Source organism: Rattus norvegicus, chromosome 1 (assembly GCF_021556685.1).
Source record: "Rattus norvegicus strain SHRSP/BbbUtx chromosome 1, alternate assembly SHRSP_T2T, whole genome shotgun sequence".
NCBI lineage: Eukaryota > Metazoa > Chordata > Mammalia > Rodentia > Muridae > Rattus > Rattus norvegicus.
The window spans coordinates 142,005,400-142,024,641 of record NC_141534.1 but is presented as its reverse complement, the minus strand read 5'-3'; the positions used below and the strand labels follow the sequence as shown (position 1 = coordinate 142,024,641).

General features: G+C 40.8%; 1 protein-coding gene across 51 annotated transcripts in view; it reads right to left on the bottom strand.

The window, feature by feature from the left end:
- The window catches only part of Akap13 (A-kinase anchoring protein 13), a 305,582-nt gene that overhangs the window by 93,460 nt on the left and 192,880 nt on the right, over positions 1 to 19,242 (bottom strand). For 6 of the 51 annotated variants that reach the window (XM_087655488.1, XM_087655493.1, XM_087655494.1 and 3 more), the window contains exon 1: positions 13,837 to 14,577. In XM_087655488.1, the coding sequence (XP_087511614.1) occupies positions 13,837 to 13,917 (81 nt within the window). In that variant the 5' untranslated portion in view covers positions 13,918 to 14,577. 51 annotated transcript variants of the gene reach the window in all.

Genomic DNA, 19,242 nt, shown 5'->3' with positions numbered 1-19,242 from the left:
CGCTGTGTGTGTACATGTGAATGCCTGTGCCCGAGGAGACCAGGGTACTGTGAGGGATCCGACATGGGTGCTGAGAACCAAACTCTGCGAGAGCACTATGTGCTCTGAGCTGCCGAGCCACTTCTCCAAGCCTCGGCAGACTTTCTTTTTAAAAAATCGGTAAAGCCAAACTAAAACAAAGAAACAAACAAACAAAAATCTCCAAGTAGTGGCGTGGAGAATTTTCTAACTTTTTAACCTGTATGTCATTTTTACTGTGAGATGTTTCTCTGTTAGCAATCAAAGCTCTCATAGCTCAGCATGGAGGTAAATTCTGAAGTGGGAAACGTAAAAGTCCTTTGCCCTTTAGTATAACAGAGGTGGCAGAAACACTGAAATAAACGTAGATGACATAAATAACAAAGTTGAGCGCAGTCGCAAACATCAGCGTGAAGAACATGGAAGCGGGTCTGTCTCCCTGAACTATGCCGCTCCCCTCTCCAGGGCTCCCGGTGACCTTGTCAGCCAATATTTTGGCAAAGCCTGTGTCTTCAAATTTTAACCCTTTTCAAGATCAACTCTGCTCCATGGCCGACATGTAAAGGAAACACTCTTCTTGAATATGCACTCACTAAACTCTGTTTCTCTCAGGCTAAGCAATGCTATGTTACATTTAGCCATCACTCCACTGTGCAACAACTCATGAGAATGAAAACAAAATTAAGGTAAAATAGAATCTCTTTAAGAGAATATATTATGTGGTGAGGAAATACTAGTGTTAGGAAACCTTCCAGAAGCCTCATGCATGTCTGCAGGTCTGGTGACTGACCCTTTTGCTCTAGATGCTTTCGAAGGGTGAGTGTATGTCAAACAGTCCTATTAAGACACAAGTTAACTTACTAGCTTAAGAAAGCTAAAGTTTCACAACTACCCCACATTTTAAAACAATCAGTATTATTAATTTTAGAAAACAAATAGGTACTGAATATGGCAAAATAATCATCCCTTTGTAGCAAAAAAAAAAATTCTAATTTGACTGAATTTTAAGTGAGCAATTATACTTGAATGATCATAAACTAATATTCCTTTCAACTTTTCTAAAGTTTCTTAACTTTTATTTTATGGTTATATTCTAATTTTATTTAATAATTGTTTAATAATCATTGCAGTTGACATAGGGAGGCATAGGTTACTATAATGAGTTCACTTTGCTAAGACAGGTACAAGAAGTTTCTGTATATGTCTTTCTCTCCCTTTCTTGTTTAATACTTGTCAGTATTAAAAAAAATTAGAAGGTGGGCATGGTGGCATACACCTTTAACTCCAGCACTCAGGAGGTAGAAGCAGGTTGAACTCTATGAGTTTGAGGCTAGCCTGGTCCACAAAGGGTCCAGGACAACCAGGGCTACACAGAGAAACCCTGTCTTGAAAAACCAAACCCCAAGATTGTACAGTTTTAGCTAAACTCTAGATGGAAGCTTCATGCCTAGCATTCCCAAGTAACGCTTAGGGTGCTGGAAAGTTCTCTTCACGCTATGAGAGAAGGCAAGCATCAGGGTAGCTGGCTCCAAACCCCGAGGCTTACAACAGCTATCTGCCTGTGCCATACACTGGTGAAACAGTGACACAAATGGCTGCACTTACTTAAGGTCTGTTCTACGGACGGAACCTGATAGTGCTAGAGGTCAGGAACATAGGTCTAGGGAATCAAGGGCTCAGGGAAAACCCTACGACTATTCCTCTGCTAAAATATATAGCCATGAAATGGCAAATGGTATGCTGCTGCACCCATAGACAGTGCCTCGTTCAACCCTCACCAGAGAAGCTTCTTGTAGTAGATGGGAATCAACAGAGCCTACAACTGCACAGTGTACAGAAAGTAAGAGACTCGGATGCAGTTAGCCCTAGAGAGGATGCTTTCATCAAACCCCTCAAGGTGCAGGATCTATGAGGTAGAGGAGGTAAGAAGACTGTACGAGCCAGAGGTGGTGGAGGAGTGCAGGGGAACAGTGTTTCCTAAATGTGTAAGAACTCACAGAGAGTGCCACCATTGCACAAGATCTGCAAAGATTCAAGCTAGTCGGGGTCCCAGCACTGAGAGATAAGTGCATGAAGAGCTATCTGCAATAGATAACTGCTGGCAAAGGAAACTTAGTTTTCCTCAATTAAGTGCCACAGGGTATATAAATCAGGGCAGGCCCAGTGCTCAGGAGTAGTAGCCATCACAAAATGAGCCCCATGCTTTCCTGCTGTTATTGCTGCACTTTTTGTGGGCTCTTCGTTTTAGCAGTTTTTATTTGTCATACTGTTTTTGTTTCTGTTTGGGAAAGAGAGGGAAGAAAACAAAGTTGGGTGGGTAGGGAGGTGCTGAGGTTCTGGGAGGAGTTAGGGGACAGAAAAACATGACCAAAATCTATTACACGAAAGCTGTCTTTTAAAGAAATGTAAAAAAGTTCTCTGGATTCGCTCGCTCTTCCACTTACATTCTTTTCCTCTTCCAAAGAACTCAGGATGCAGCCTGTGTTTATTTTGTATGTGTGCACGAGAACATGCATGCAACTGAGCATGTGCAACTGTAAAATTTTGCATTTTAATATCTTTATTTAAATTCTTGTCCCACAAAACTGAAGTCATTTAGACTGTAAACTTAATCGGTTAGACTATTTGCTGAGCTATCTAATCATCACCATCATTTAATTTCACAGCACTGCCAGGGCAATAACAGAAACCCAACATTTAAATCCTTTTCTCTTGGTCCTAGACAAGCACTAGCCATCTTCCGTCACTGATCTGCCTACTATAAACAGGTCTTATGAATATAACTGTTTTATATAAATATAACGTGTATAACTGGTTAGTCTTTTGTGATATTTCTTTCACTTAGCAAAATGTATGCAATATTCATCTGTGTTGTAGTATTAGTGTTTCATTAATTCCAAATAATATTCCATAATTACTTATCTATTCATCAAATTGTAAACATTTGGGTCATCTTGACTTTCTAGCTGCTATGAATAAATAATACTATCAACATTTTACACACATGATTTATACAAGCTTTTTTTTTGAGGCCAGATGTTTTTATTTCCCTTAAGAATATACCTAGAAATGGACTGCTAAATTACGCATATGGTAACTTAGATTTCACTTTTTGGGAACTTTGGGTTGTTTTCCAAGAGGGCTATACCATTTAGCGATTTTGCCACATTTTGTCAATGTTTTGTTCTTATCTGTGATTTTTCTTGTCATAATAACAAGGTGGCCTTGCATCTCTCCTAAAGCAAGCTTTTCTTTTAAAGTAAAATAATACATTTTGTTAGTTTTTGAAAAATGAGGTACTAGGGGATGCTCATCACAGATAGCTTTATTCTTCCCTGAAAAAAAAAAGTTAAACACGTTCTGTGATCGAGGACTATACCACATCTTAAAACTTTGAAAGTTAAAGAACTTGTCCTCCGAGAACTGGGAGTTTCCATGAGAAGATTGTTTCAGTGTGGTCAATAAGCTTGCCCTAGCATCCTATAGGCTAAGCACTATGTGTCGACCAAGACAATATGTATTACTGTGGACAAAAATTCTAGCCTTACATATATCTTTTTTGGTCAAGTTACAAATGTTATATTTCAGACAGGCAGGCAGGCAGACATGCATGATTGTGAACACACATGTGCGCACTCCCCCCAGCAGATGGGCTACGTGAAGAGATTATACACACTACACGCACTAACCTAGAAGACCCAGGACTGTGGGATATTCGTTAAGGAAGTTAAGGAAGCAATAAGCTAAAGGGGGAGCCATATCCACTGTGCCTGCTGTTACAGAGAAGTAAAAATCAACTATAAAAAGGCTGCTACTGGTTTGTAGAGATGGCTCAATGGTTATGAACACTTGCTGTTCTTCCACAGGATCTGGGTTCCATTTCCAGCACTCACACGGAAGTTAACAACAGTCTGTAATTTGAGCCGCAAGTGAAAAAAAAAACAGAGCAAAAACAGTTAAGACCCATCCCAGCCCTCACAGAGACTGAGGCAGCATGCACAGGGCCTGATGGCCTGTGTCAGACAGGGTGCTGAGGGTGAAGCAGGTAGCTGTGCCCCTGCTCCCTAACCCAGAGGCCATCTCCAACTGGCAGCTAATTGCGAATGCAAACTCAGTTTTCTCCAGGGGAGTTTCACTGGAGAGCCGAACTGCTCAGGGCAGGCTGCATACTTAGCAGTAGACACCGACAGAAGACAACTCCCAACGGTATCTTTGGAGTCTGTCACATGATGTCCTGTTAGGGTTTTTTTTTTTTCCTTTTAAATCTTATCACTTTTTAATTTAAATTTCATTTTATTTACATTTTCTTCTCTCTTTTTGTCTTTTAGGTCCTCTGCCTATACATTATGGCTTCCAATCTAATATTTTTATGTGATTCTGGAGTGTGCAAATGAGTGTATTTCCGTATCTGTACCTGTTTTTTTGTGCCTTTTCTTCTTGGACTCTTTTCCTTATGTTTACTTGTTTTTCCCTATTCTGGTGTGTGTTAGTTTTTAACTCATTTTTAATTCCTTAGAAGACTGTTTTCTACTGTGGGACAGAAAGAGGTGAATATGGATGGGAGGGAAGGTGGGGAGAAGTTGGGAGGAATAGAGGGAGAAAAACTATAATCATGATTTATTATGTAAGGAAAAAAGAGATATTTTCAATGAAAGGGAGAAGGGGAGGGGTCCTAAGCCCTTTGAGTAAGAGGACTGTTAGGACTCTAAGGGAAGCTATGGTGCCTTTGTTGGGCACAGGCACCATTTGTATTAGAACCCAGGGCGCTGGAGCCTATGTAGATATTAGAGACTTTTGCATCTGATATTTAGAAGCAAAAAAAGCCCAGTGATTTTCACAAGTATTTGCACTAAGAAAAAGTTCAGTACTGTACTGAGAAAGTCACTATAGAAATACAGAAACAAATGGGAACTGGACAATAGGTGGGGATACGGAAGACAAAGGCCAGAGAAGAGGAATCTGAACTACTCTGGCCTAGTGGCAGCACATGGAGGCTTCCTTTAGAATCCAGAAAAAGACGTAAATGGAAAACTGTGGGAAAAGGTAGAATCCAGAAAAAGAGAGACATGGAGGGATCCACAATAAAAAGATGCAGAAAATTTAGATGAAAAATGATGATAGGTGCTTTAATTATGTTGACTCTGAGATGTAACAGTTTGACAAAAGGCTCGACAAGGTCACACACTGTTGAGGCAGTATGTTTACAAAAGTGTGTCTAGACCCAGACTTGGTTAGATACACATTATCTGCAGGTGAGATTAGCTGAAGACAGCTCAACTCACTGGCTTCCTATGAATACAAAGAGCATAAAAGTATACATTGGGGAAATGCAAAGCAAACCAGAATGGGCCATCACTTCATAATCATATACTGTTATTTGGGAATGCAGAGAAACTGGAAGTCTTTTGAAAACTGCTGGTAGAAACCATGTAAAATGTTAGAGCCACTGGGGAAAACAACATAGACATTCCTAAAAACCACAATTATCTTGGCTCGGCAATTTCAATTCCGGTCATACACCCAAAGAATAAAAGCAGGGATTCAAACAGGTACTTACACACATGGTCAGAGGAACACCACTCATAATAGCTGAACAGCTAGCACAGCTCAGGGGGTCGGCGTGTGAACGAAAGTATATGATGTCACAAAGAATGTTATTTAGCCTTAAAAAAGGAACTCTGACGCATCTTACAATTTGTATAAACTTCAGATGTTATGCTAAGTGATGTAAGACAGCCAGTCAGCCACAAACAAACAAATACTGCATGACTCCACTTACATAAGGGACCCAGAGCAGGCAGAATCAGAAAGCAGAATGATGGTTTCCAGGGACAGGAATGAAGACTTATTGTTTAACAGGTGAGAAGTTCCACTTTGGAAAAACAGAAATGTTTTGATCTTTCTAGTTGTGATGCTTATAAAAAAAAAAAAGTATAACTAAATAACATGGAACTGTATAGTGTACCCAAAAGTAGTTAAAAGGGTAAGTTATGTATATTTTATCACAGATTAAAAAGTGAGTGTACAGCAGTTAAGAGATGCAAACTTATTTAAACAAAAGTTGACATATATCCCACAAAGCCAAAATTATAGCCAGTAATCTGAGCCAGATGCTACCAGTCATGGTCAATGCCATTAGCCAGAGGGCGATCTCCATGTTGCAGCGAGTAGAGAAAGAATACTAAATCATGCATCAGCACTTTCAACCACATCCTGTGTAAAAGCAATGCCAAGCATATCATATTCCAGTGTGGATAGTACTGTGCTTACCATGTGAGTAAGCTCTCGAGACAGAGAAGCTGGTTTAAACAGTACTCTCTCCTCTTGCCCTATTTCGGAACCCCTGATGCGGCACACAGGTTTGCATCGCTCAGTTTTCTTCTTCACCTCCACAACCTCATTCTCATGGCAACTAAAAGCTACACTGTGTGGCTCTGTTAGAAGCATTTTCATATGCTTGCTGTTGATCAGATATAATGCCAGGCACGGCACATGTGTGGCAACACTTTTGTCACATGTGCTGTAAGAGATCAAAAGTTAACAGGTATTTCTGACATAGCAATGTTACATCATCTATTAGACCCTTTCCTTCCCCCAAAATTATCTCTATAGCCAAGGTGTTTACATACTAAGAAACTGGTTGCTTTTCCTCAGAAAATTGGACATTGAACTGCCTGAGGATCCAGCTATACCTCTCTTGGGCATATACCCAAAAGATGCCTCAACATATAAAAGAGACACGTGCTCCACTATGTTCATCGCAGCCTTATTTATAATAGCCAGAAAATGGAAAGAACCGAGATGCCCCTCAACAGAGGAATGGATACAGAAAATGTGGTACATCTACACAATGGAATATTACTCAGCTATCAAAAACAACGAGTCTATGAAATTCGTAGGCAAATGGTTGGAACTGGAAAATATCATCCTGAGTGAGCTAACCCAATCACAGAAAGACATACATGGTATGCACTCATTGATAAGTGGCTATTAGCCCAAATGCTTGAATTACCCTAGATCCCTAGAACAAACGAAACTCAAGACGGATGATCAAAATGTGAATGCTTCACTCCTTCTTTAAATGAGGAAAAAGAATACCCTTGGCTGGGAAGGGAGAGGCAAAGATTAAAACAGAGACTGAAGGAACACCCATTCAGAGCCTGCCCCACAGGTGGCCCATACATATACAGCCACCCAATTGGACAAGATGGATGAAGCAAAGAAGTGCAGACCGACAGGAGCCGGATGTAGATCGCTCCTGAGAGACACAGCCAGAATACAGCAAATACAGAGGCGAATGCCAGCAGCAAACCACTGAACTGAGAATAGGTCCCCCGTTGAAGGAATCAGAGAAAGAACTGGAAGAGCTTGAAGGGGCTCGAGACCCCAAAAGTACAACAATGTCAAGCAACCAGAGCTTCCAGGGACTAAGCCACTACCTAAAGACTATACATGGACTGACCCTGGACTCTGACCCCATAGGTAGCAATGAATATCCTAGTAAGAGCACCAGTGGAAGGGGAAGCCCTGGGTCCTGCTAAGACTGAACCCCCAGTGAACTAGACTATGGGGGGAGGGCGGCAATGGGGGGAGGGTTGGGAGGGGAACACCCATAAGGAAGGGGAGGGGGGAGGGGGATTTTGCCCGGAAACCGGGAAAGGGAATAACACTCGAAATGTATATAAGAAATACTCAAGTTAATAAAAAAAAAAAAAAAAAAAGAAACTGGTTGCTTGCACTATACTTTTTTTGTTGGTATTTTTAAAAAAATGTAATTCTGAGTAGGTTAAGCGAAAAGTTCAGATCACTGTGGACACTGCGATCATTTGGGTGGTTAATAAAAATTGAACATGCTATAATGATAATGAGATTGCCCACATAGATTTTGCTCTCGTGTAACCACAGAGCTATGAATAAAATACAGAGTGGACAAGTGACTCAGTGAATAGGAGAAGTAGAGACTAGTCCAAGGTGATTCAGAAACTTTACTGAGGTAGGTAAAAGTTAGAAATAGATTTTAATACCTGCATCATTTGGAGACAGAAGTCACTCAGAACATTAAAAAAATGTTTTTTGCTTTGCCTATAGGTACTGCCACAAACCCCAGCTCAGATAGATACCACTCAGAACTCCAAGGTTCTAGTGAGTTGCAGTATACAGAGTACAGGATAATGAAAGGCACATTGTAACAAATGTCAGACCCAGTCTGGTATTCTTTTCATTCCTTCAGTGTAGCCCAGGACCTCTGTGATAGCCAGAACCACCCATCCTGAGAATCTACCAGTTTGACAATAGAGGTACATGTTTTTGTCTTGTTTCTGGCAGTGTCCGTGCTACTGACTGTAACTGAACATTCTAATAATACAGGCTATGGCAACATCCAGTCTTCCCAGGCATCACAAATATTTATTTCCTCTGCAACCTTTTTAGGCAATCCAAAGATAAAGGCTGAAGGAAAGGAAGCAAAAATCCACCACCTGAATATGTATGCCAAGGTCTGACCTAAAATCCCATCAGGTAAACACACTGCACCTGAGAAACTACAGCTGGCTGCCATTAGTCCTGACCTCTGCATGTCCTTCAGTTTTGTTCTAATCTGCCCTCAAATTTTTAAGGGATGCAGATTTTTCAGGGAAAGGCTTTTGCTAAGCCTTCCTAGGGCCAGAGAGACAGACTATTCCTTCTGAGTTTCAGCTAATGAGACTGTATGGCCTATCTAAGCAATGAGCACACAGAGGGGACTGCCATTTTCTAAGTATTTTTATTGTCATAAAGAAAACACTTAGAAATCCTGTGACCATTAAACTAGCATTCTGAATTGTTAGCTACGAAATTGGCTTTCATTAAATTTTCAGTAACATTAAGATTAATGTTACTATTAATAATAGGTTTGTGTTTTTCCAGGTACTCAAACTTATTAAACTGCTAGACACACTGGATCTTAAAGTCACCTTAAATCAGGCACCAATCTTACATTTCCGTCTGGTCACACACTGATGGGCCCCTCCTCTCTGGTATGCTAGTGTGGGAGTAAGCCACAGCACTTGCAGTCTTCTAAGAATGCGCTCATTTGCCATAGCCTCAGTCTGGCTATGGAAGGTTCTCATCAGTCAACACATGAAGTCAACATTGACTTCTTGTAGAACAATGGGGAAGGGCACGCTGGTACCAAAGGGCCCTGCCAACAAAGTTATTTCATATCCCATTTTTTTTTTTTTTTTTTTTTTTGGAGCTGGGGACCGAACCCAGGGCCTTGCGCTTCCTAGGTAAGCGCTCTACCACTGAGCTAAATCCCCAGCCCCTCATATCCCATTTTAAACACATGATTCATACTAACAAACCATTTATCCAAAGAGCCAGAAGCCATGAAAGAGAAGAGAATGAGGAGGCAGGGGAGAAATGTCACATGCAAAGGAAAAGGGATGTCAACCAAGGATGAGTAGTGTCCTTGGTTGGGAGATCAGGGGAAGACTATCCAGCTAGGCCCTGTTGTTTCTAAGACATTTCAGAAAGCCTGGAACAGAGTCAGGGCTGTAGTCATGGCACCTGGGGAGTGGAGGCAGGACTATTAGGAATTTACCTCAGCTATGTAGTGAGTTCAAGCTAGTTTGGGCTACTGAGACCTTGACTCTTATAGGCAGACAGTCGGACAAGAAATTATACAGAAGTGATAAACAATGTAGACTGGAATTTAGAGTAAGCCATAGAAAGTACAGGTATATAGCACAAATGGGGAATGCTGACGCTAATTCAGAGGGAATTATTTGAATGTCAAAGGTTAGGAACTGGAGTTCTAAGTATGGAGTAACAAAGCAAAAGGTTCACAATCTAAACCTTGAGATTACTGCTGTATTTCATTTCTGTATTTTTACATTAAAGTTATTAGTTATTTTTACATTAAAGTTAATTAAAATTATGTTAGCACAAGGCTTATGAATCTGTATTTACAAATCTTAAATCTTAAAATTTGTATTTATAAAACGTCAATTCATTTCAATCAAGAAATATCTATTAAAGCCAGACATGATGGCCCACACCTTTAATCCTGGCACTGAAAGGACAGAAGCAGGTGGAACTCTGTGAGTTCCAATCAACTTGGGCTATATAACAAGTTCAATGCCAATCAGAGTTAAGACAGTAAAATCATTTAAAAAAATCTATTACATTTAAAAATAAGATTATGATATCTCATTCTGTCTGTATGCACAGGTAAACTGATAAGATGAAAAATGAACAACTTTGTAAACTTCTATGTAAAAGTATGGTGAGAATGTATAGAGGATCACCTGAGTATTTAAAGTGGTACATGCATCCAATGGAATGTTTGCACACAGGTAAGGAAGCCAGAGGGCACTGCTGGTATCTTCCTTCATCAAACTCTATTTTACAGTTCAGACAATCTCTCACTGAACTTACTGATCTTTGTCAGTTAGCTTAGTCAGCAAGCCTCAGGAATTCTCCTGTCTCCATCTCCATAGCACGGAAATACAAGTGTGCACGCCACACCTGACATTTACACAGACTCTAGGGACCTAAGCCCAGGAACTTTATTGACTGAACCATTTCTCAGTCCCTCAAATGAACTTTAAAATGCTAATAGAAAATACTGAAATTCAAAATAATGTGAAAGTAACTGGAGAACACCACTGAGAGGGAGGAAGAGGAAGAGGCAAAAGAATTATAGGGAAAAACCTGCTACAAATTGTGAGCCAAAATGAACTCTGGATATCGTGCACCTATCCAAAGTGTCATAAAAAGAATTCCCATATTGGCAAAGAATTAACCAACAGAATGTCTAAGATTTCTTGCAATACAAGTCTACAATAAAAAATCATATACGTGTGTGTGTGTGTGTGTGTGTGTGACTGCCTCTGTGTATATACTCATATAATAAAAGGAATGGGCCAACTCAAGGGAGCCTTAGGACAGCAAGACAATGCACTGGCTGTGAGGAGTCTGACTTTGGTCTGCATCCCATCATTGATTACCTATGAAGGGTGACAACAAGGGGAAGTACTACCACTCTAACCTGTTTCTTGTATGTGAAGAGGGATGATGATTAAGATTGCAAACATCCCATGCGTATGTCTTAGTGTCTATCTATTCTCTCCTAATTTTACTTCACAAAGCCATAATGGCAGCCTAATATACCCATCCCCACACTGCCGGAATGATCTTTTAAAGCAAAGAGGGAAGGATTCTCACCACGGCTGCTTGCTTTTGCACATCAGTTCTGGCTCCAGTTTCTTTATAATTAACTTGCTGCATGCTATGCAGAATGTTCCCACCTTTCAGGAAGTATCCATCAGTTTCTCTCTTTCCCAGAGACTTTGTTCATTATTTCTAGAACTCTTCCTTCATCCTTCATATAGACAGACATCTTCTTGGCCTCTGAGCACTGGCCCGAATGAAGCATTCTACTTGTTTCTGTCCTAACACACAGTTTGTGCATGTTTCTCTGGTTACTGTTGATCTTATGAAGATTCTCTTAGACTCAGTCCCTCAGTTCTCAGTCATATTTCTAGTACTTCCTCATAGGAAATGGGATAAAATAGTCACTGCCTGACAAATAACTCTCAAGTCAAATAAATCATAGAGAAGGGAAATATAAAAATAGTGTCTACAAATTAAGAAGCCTGAACTGAGTTAGCTTACCTCATATAAGCTCAACTAAGTTGTATGACACTACATATTTTTAGCACTCCTTTTATTTGATTTGATTTTTAAAATTTTATTTTGAGTATTTTTACCTGTATAGAATACATATGTGCCCCAAGTGCAAACCTGATGTATGTGAAAATCAGAAGAGAGCAGTGGATGCCCTGGAACTGGAGTTAGGGATGGCTGTTAGTCACCACTCATGTACTGGGAATCAAACCCAGGTCCTCTCCAAAAGCAATCAGTGTCCTTAACCACCGAGTCTCTCCAGCCCTTCTTTATTAGTTTAAGTATAAACTAATGGTTTTCATTATCACATTTTAATACGCATATGATTAGTTTGCTATTTGCCATCACGTATCCCTTCCCCCCACTTCTGCCACCTAAATAGTACTGTTCTTTTGCTTTCTTCTGTCTCCCCTAACCCCCCAGAAAACCACACTGAGAGAGGGAAAGAGCAGAAAGGCAAGAGAGATTCCCGTGAAACAGAATGAGAGTGCTCTGCAGTTCCCTGTCCTGTTAAATCAAAAGGGTCATGAAAGCACAAGACAAAGATCCTAGAAAGTAGACTCTCTAAATTTCTTATATAAGAGGGCAAATATCAAAAGATAATTGTTATCTCTCAGAGGAAATGACTTTTCGGAGAAATTAAAACCAACATCATCTTTGGAACAAGTTCAAAACACCAAATTACAAAGTAGGCCTGGCAAGTTAAACCACCTGACAGTGATTACTGAGGGGCAGTGACACCACTACACCACAAATCACACCTCCTCTGAGTGCCACACCCAATGTGGATTTCACTGGCTTCTGTGTCTAGGTTTCTGAGCTCATCTGCCAGCTTCTCTTAGGGAGAGGCTAAGTATGGTAATCCACACCTGAGAGGCCAAGGGAAGAAGGTTTGAATGCTAGTAGCCTAGCCTGCCAAGGGAAGAAGGTCTGAATTTACTATGCTGCTTTCACAAGTTTAGTCGCTGTTTATCTCAAAGAGGAAAGGGATGGTGGAACAGGGCTGAGGTGGCTCAGTGGGTAAAGGTGTTTGCTGCTAAGCCTGATGACCTGAGTTTAATCCCTAGGACCCACAGGGTAGAAGGACAGAACTCCCCCAAGCTGTCCTCTGACTACAACAGGTGAGACATGCCACCCATACACACAAAAAATTGAAATGTCTTAAGAGAAAGTGGGTTATCTCAAGTACTAAACAGACCTGATACACCAACAATACACTTCCACTATTTCTTTAATCCAGACATTATATTAGTACTTTATTCAAAATTACTCCTTTTCTACTTAACCTGCTCCACTCTAACAAATTTAGACACTCAGGTTATTCGGCATCTGTGAAGTACTTGACTGACTCCCAATTTCCCCGCCTTTGCCAGAAAGCTGCTAAACTTCCAAAAAGTACTTCATGAGTTGTCCAACATTCCCAGACTCTGGCCTTACCGAATGTAGAAGTCCTTACTAATTTTAGATTCAAGGATGTGTTCTGTGAACAATTAGCCTGTCCAGAGACTCCGCCCCCTTCCTGCTTAGACACCCAACATTACTAATAATGTGAAATCAAGCAAACATAAATGCAGCTTATCACTGCTCAGAAGCTACGGCAGGAAAAAAAGTCAACTAAAGACAGTTTCAAAACAATACTGACTTCTCTTTCCCCTGGAGAACTATCACTGAGAGACAGGAGAACAGCAGATAGGAAAGACCAAAGCCCTACACAGACAAAAGGACAAAGAGGCAGACAGAAAAGTAAACTTACACAGAGAGAGACTGAGGCAAAAGGGAGGTGGAATTGAGGTGTGAGGATGGGGCAAACAACAGAAAACAGGCAACTAGCAAAAGGGCAGCTCTGAGAATGATCCCTCCTTTGTGATCATTTAGATTCTACTTTAGAGCAAGTAAATTTGTATTCTAGTAATAAGTGCTTACACACACACACACACACACACACACACACACACACACACACACGGTCACACATTCCTTTTAAAGAATTTTAAAAATTCCGTACTCAGGCCCCCCGCTCTTTCCTTACTGTTATCCCAGGCTTTCTCACACTTTGTCCTAGTTTCGGAAGGACCAAGACCTGGCAGTAAGGATACAGAGAGAAGTCTTCCTGGAGACTTTCAGATCATAAGAGGTATGGGCCCTTCTTACCTTCAGCAACACCACATCGACAGTCCTGTCCACCTTGGAGATGTCACACAGACTATAGCGCCTTTTGTGCCGCTCATACATTTTGTACAGATGCAGAAAAGAAGAGACAAAATGCAGACGTCTATCTGCTGAATCCAGGGACCAATGTGCTCGCACAGGTCCGAAATTCCAAATTTCTCACAGTGGGCGGGAGGAGACTTCTGCTTCCAGATTCCTCTATATAGAAAACTCTCCGGTTAAGGAAAGAAAAAACCCAAGCAGACTCCAATTCTGTGAACTAAGTGGGAACTTTCTGGCAGCCTCATAGCACTAAGACGACGAGTTTATAGTTCATAAGACAAGCGGTCTGCCTCAAGATCGCTGCTGTGCAGATCTTGACTGAAAGAGAAGCACAGATCTTTTCCATCACTGCCGAGAACTCCAGTAGAAAAATTAAGGACGAACTGGCTAAGCATAATGGTTGGCACATGTATCCAGAAAACCCAGAGCCAGTAATAAAACCCCAGTATGCACTCTGCCACAAAGAGAGGATTTAAAAAAAAAAAAAGGTGGCTATCTCAAAGGGATGGCATGAGAGAATTCCTCAAAACAACAAAGACAAGGAAACCTATATGGAGGGGTTGAAAAAGAAAGAAAGACAGGGAAAATAAAAGAAAAACCCAGAGGTACTTTCTAGAATATCCAGTTTTTAAGCCAGTCTCCAAGCTCTTTCAGCGGCAGGGCTGGATTTTGACTTAAGTTGAAAATATCTAAGGACGGGCTGAGTACAAGGAAAACAGACCACTCCTCCAGATGTCCTCCCGCCCTCCCTCCCTAGCTGGCTGCCGCTAGCTAGCCCATCCCTCCCTCCGCAGCCTCCACACCCTTTACCCTGCTCTCTCAAGATCGTTATTACTTGCCCTTTCAGATCTGCACCAGCAGCCTTGGAGGTTTGGAAACCTAATTGCAGTGGTGGGAACATGATTCATCTACAGACTAAGAGAAAAAACAAGGCTTCCTTTTCCAACAGGCTTCCTCCTGCTCCTCCTCCTCACAAGTCCCCAGTGAAAAAGACTCTGTCAGACACTGCAAAGAAACAACCTCAGTCCCTTTGATGCCAGTAGTATGCTAGTAAAGAAAGGCGGTGTTATCCTCAACACTACAAGTCTGTACAACAGCCTTAGCCATTCAGGAACGACACAAAACGCTGAAGCCAACCAAGGCATATACTGCATTTCCCTGCAGAATGCAATGCAGTGATTTAATATCAGAAAAATGTTAGCCAAGTATTTCAGAGTTATGTCTCTAGGATGTAGAATTAGCTATAAAAATGTCTGGCAAGGTTTAGAAGTCATCACCAGTTAAGGTTTTATTTCATCTGGGGTCTGAGAAAGTTCTAAAGAAAGTTAAAGAGATGGCATAGGATGAAATGTATGCATGTCCCTTAGGACTCTTGGGACCTGCCCTGCCCTTCATATCTCTCAATCACAGGACTATGTGACTTCATTTGCCTGTTTTCCTGCTTCTCCAGACCTTTCCAGTTGCCAACTGCCTATGACTTAGGAGCAGACACTGTCATTCATTTTCAGATATTCTGCACTGTAATAAACATTAGAGGGGTAAGGAGGAAGAGGAACCAAAGGAGCAGAAAAGAGAGATGAAAGGATAGAAATGGAGGGGGAAAAAAAACCTTAAAATCATCCCAAAGGTGGGCTAGGTGTGGACATATGCTTTTAATCCCAGCACTAGGGAGACAGAGCAGGCAGATCTCTGTGAATTCGAGGACAGCCTAATCTACACAGTGAGTTCCATGACAGACAGGGCTATATAAAGAGATCTTGTGTCAAAAATAAAACCAAAAAGGGGAAAAGACATTCTAAAGCTTTCTGTGAGAAGCTGTCCTACATTCTCTTTAAGGAGGACACATTGCAGCCCCTTACACAGATTTGGAGAATGTGAATGTACGGTCTTGAATACTGCACCAGAAAGGAAGAGAAGAGTCTAAATACTAGTTTCTCAATATTGCAAGCCAAGTTGGTGAAAGGTATTTTCTCTTAGAAGCTGTAAAGGGGGTGATGAAGGTCTCATGAGTCACCATTTCCTCAGGCCAGGTGTGTAAAGAGGCTAGTCTACCTAAAAGAAGGAAAGAGCAAACCCAGCTAAGGTAGCCAGTTTTGTCTCTTATTCCTCTGTCTACCCAAACACCACAGTCTCAGCTCTTTCTAACACAAATCTCATCTTGATTCCATCACAGGCACATTAAAAGCACGAAGGTGGGCAATGTCCTCTTTCTGGTGCCTCTAGAGCAGGCCGCTCCTGCATCAGCACCACGTACAGTAAGCATGTGCTGCTTTTCAGCATAGAGAGTGCTAAATACAGTAGAAACAAGACAATTAAACAGATTAAGGAGTTGTAAATAAAATTCTTGCTTAAGCTAACCAAAAACATGGGAATCTATCCAGGAATGTACAAATACTTTGATATTATGTGGTTTAAGGGCATAGATCCAAAGGTCCTGGAGGGGCAGGCTTAAGTGTACAAAAAAACTGGCTGCCTATTATATTTTATGGATCAACTTTCACCAAGTTATAATTTAGAATCTCCTCTTTCCAATGAGCACAGAGCTGTCTCCCCTCTGTTCTCAAATGGTTTGTTCCTCACTGCCTCTCCCTTCTGTTCTAATTAGAATCAAATGTTTCCTGCCTGCAAGTTCCCAGGCATCTCTCTAGGGAATCAGAGATGCTTTAGTCACTGTGAACCTTTTCTATAACAACTCTACCAAACTAAAAGATAATCTATATCAATTTAATAAGCATCCTAGGCCTTGCAGAAGATACAAACAAGTCAAAACCATGGACTTTGTCCTTGGAAACTTTACATAACCAGACAGAAATGTTTCAAAACCATTACAATTTTCTGGATGACATTAGAGGACTGTTTGAAATAAGTATATTAGATTTTTCTTTTGGTTGGTTTTTTTTGTCCTAGAAATCTAGATTTTCTCTTTTCTACACATACAAACATAATAAAAGGACAATTTAAAATTGTCCTTGCTAATCTGTTTCTTCTCAGAGAACAAATGCTCTGGGTGGGGCAGAAAGTCTGTTTGCTTTCCCCTTTGGATCTGCCAGCCACTCCCCCATGGAAGACAGAATCTGTAGTCAGTACTTGTACTGCTGATGCTACATTTCCAAGTTTTTATCAAAAACATCTGGAACCACTGAACAGTTATTCTGTTAGGATTTTAAAACACAGCAACCAATCATTTCACAACGAAACCATAGCTGAAAGCTACAAATTTAAAGGAGACTTTAGGTACATTTCTCTGTTCTTTCAAGTTTGGGAACTTGCAAGAAAACATACAGATCTTTTTGTACAGTAGGCGTTATTTACAGTATCGATCCTCTCTCCCCTATGTGAGAGTCAGCCCACCCTCTGTCAGATTATCACGTCCTGGGCCTAATATGGAATCCCAAGTATTCTAACACGAGAGTCTACTAAGAATTTTCACGCACTTTAACCACCACATTGCTGCTCAGGAGTTAAATATTTCTTGATTTAATACTTTATCCAAATTGTTTAGATCTTAGGGACTAATGTTGTGTGGTTCTTTGGTTCCAGTTAGGATAGGAGCTCACAGGAAGTCTACTGCAAGGCTTCTGAACTAGGGTGCCACCTAGTGGAAATTCTGACACTAAGGGCCAGAAAGCTTGTGGCCAATTTTTTTTTTCCTTAAAGCTCAAAGAGAACATAAAGAAGTAAAGCTTGACCCACAAGGATCAATTCAGCTCAGCAGGGGACATGGGACACAGGTAGAAACCAAGAGGCATTTCTCCTGGGCGAGCCACTATCTGTGTGCCTGAGTAAGCTGGAAAGTATTAATCTGCTGTTCTGGATGTGGAGCTCCAGAATGTACAAAGAAAGTAGTTTGAAGCTGGACCCACCCCAAGTTCTTTCTTGCTCCATTATTAAATTCTATTATTTGGACACTAAGATTTGTTGTTGAACACCTTGTTGCATAAAAGTTCATTATGTGTGGATGAATGAACAGCAAAGAACAGAGAAATGACATATTTTCTAAAAACCATTATTATTGCAGATTTTATTTTCCACCTCTAGTCTTCAGATGAGATAGATAGCAAAGGTTTCACACTCATCTGCGCATTGCACATTTGTTGATGAAAATTTTGAGGAAAACTTGTCTGATTAGAATAAAGATTCCTTCCAATGAGACATGAGAGTGTGCGTGGGGAGAGAAGGGAATTCTTTAGGAAGCCTGTAAAGCTATTATCTCCATCCAGGAGTTTCTTTTAAATGTCAGACATCAGTGTTTAAGCAACGAGAGGAGCCCTACTCTTTCTTCTTGGCATTTCACAGAATCAAGGTTCAAGGAGGGACAATCAGTAAATGAGGAAAATTAGTAGCAAGCGTCAGGAAACACCTTTGCTTGAACTGTTTACTGCCTTTGCAAGGAGGGGGGGGAACCACCACATACAAAGTTCAGTTCGAAGCAGCAAACTGTTTAATGATGACAATTGAAATAACAACCAAAAAGATGGATGGCTTCACAAAAGTCTCTTTACAAATAAATGTTCTCTCCCAGGATTAAGTCTTATAGAACAAGCCCACAATTGTCAAATCACCCAATCACTTTCTGAAATAAAGAGGGAAGAAATACCACCAGGTTTGCAGTGCTATAATGCTAGCATTTGGGGAGCTGCAAACCAGGGGAGCAGAAGTTCAAGGTCAGTGTGCACACATGAGACCCTACCTTAAAAAAATTAGAAAAGAAGGAAAAAATGAAGGGAAAAAAGGAAGAATGAAAGAGAGAAAGAAAGAGAGAAATAAATAAAGAAAGAAAGAAAGAAAGAGAGAGAGAAAGAAAGAGAGAAAGGGAGGCAATGGGAGGAAAAAGTCAAGAAGGAGAGAAGAGAAGGAAGGAAGGAAGGAGTGAAGGAGGGAGAGAGAGAGAGGGAAGAAAAGAGGATGACAATTTCAATGAGAAAAGCTGACAGTTCAGTCTGTAGAACATGTTTTCTGAAGCAAGGTGACTATAGTAGAATGCTTGGTTGAGTCTCTTGTTCAAGAAATATATATTTTATTTAAAACACACACACACACACACACACACACACACACACACTTGTTTGTTTATTTCCCAAGAAAGACCTATAAGGTGGCTAGATGTGGTAACAGACAGCTGTGATCTCAAATATTCTGGAGGCAGAGACAGAAGGAACTTTTAAGGCTAGGATTTCAAGGTGAGCTTGACAACCTAGTTTAAAAAAAAACCCTTCAACTGAAAAATGAGGAAGAAGGAAAGTCAAGGGAAGGAAGAAGAGGCAGGAAGGGAGCACTATAAGAGGAAGTATTAACCCCTACTGTATGGATGAGTTACAGCATCTAAAGTTTAAATCAGTTGTACAG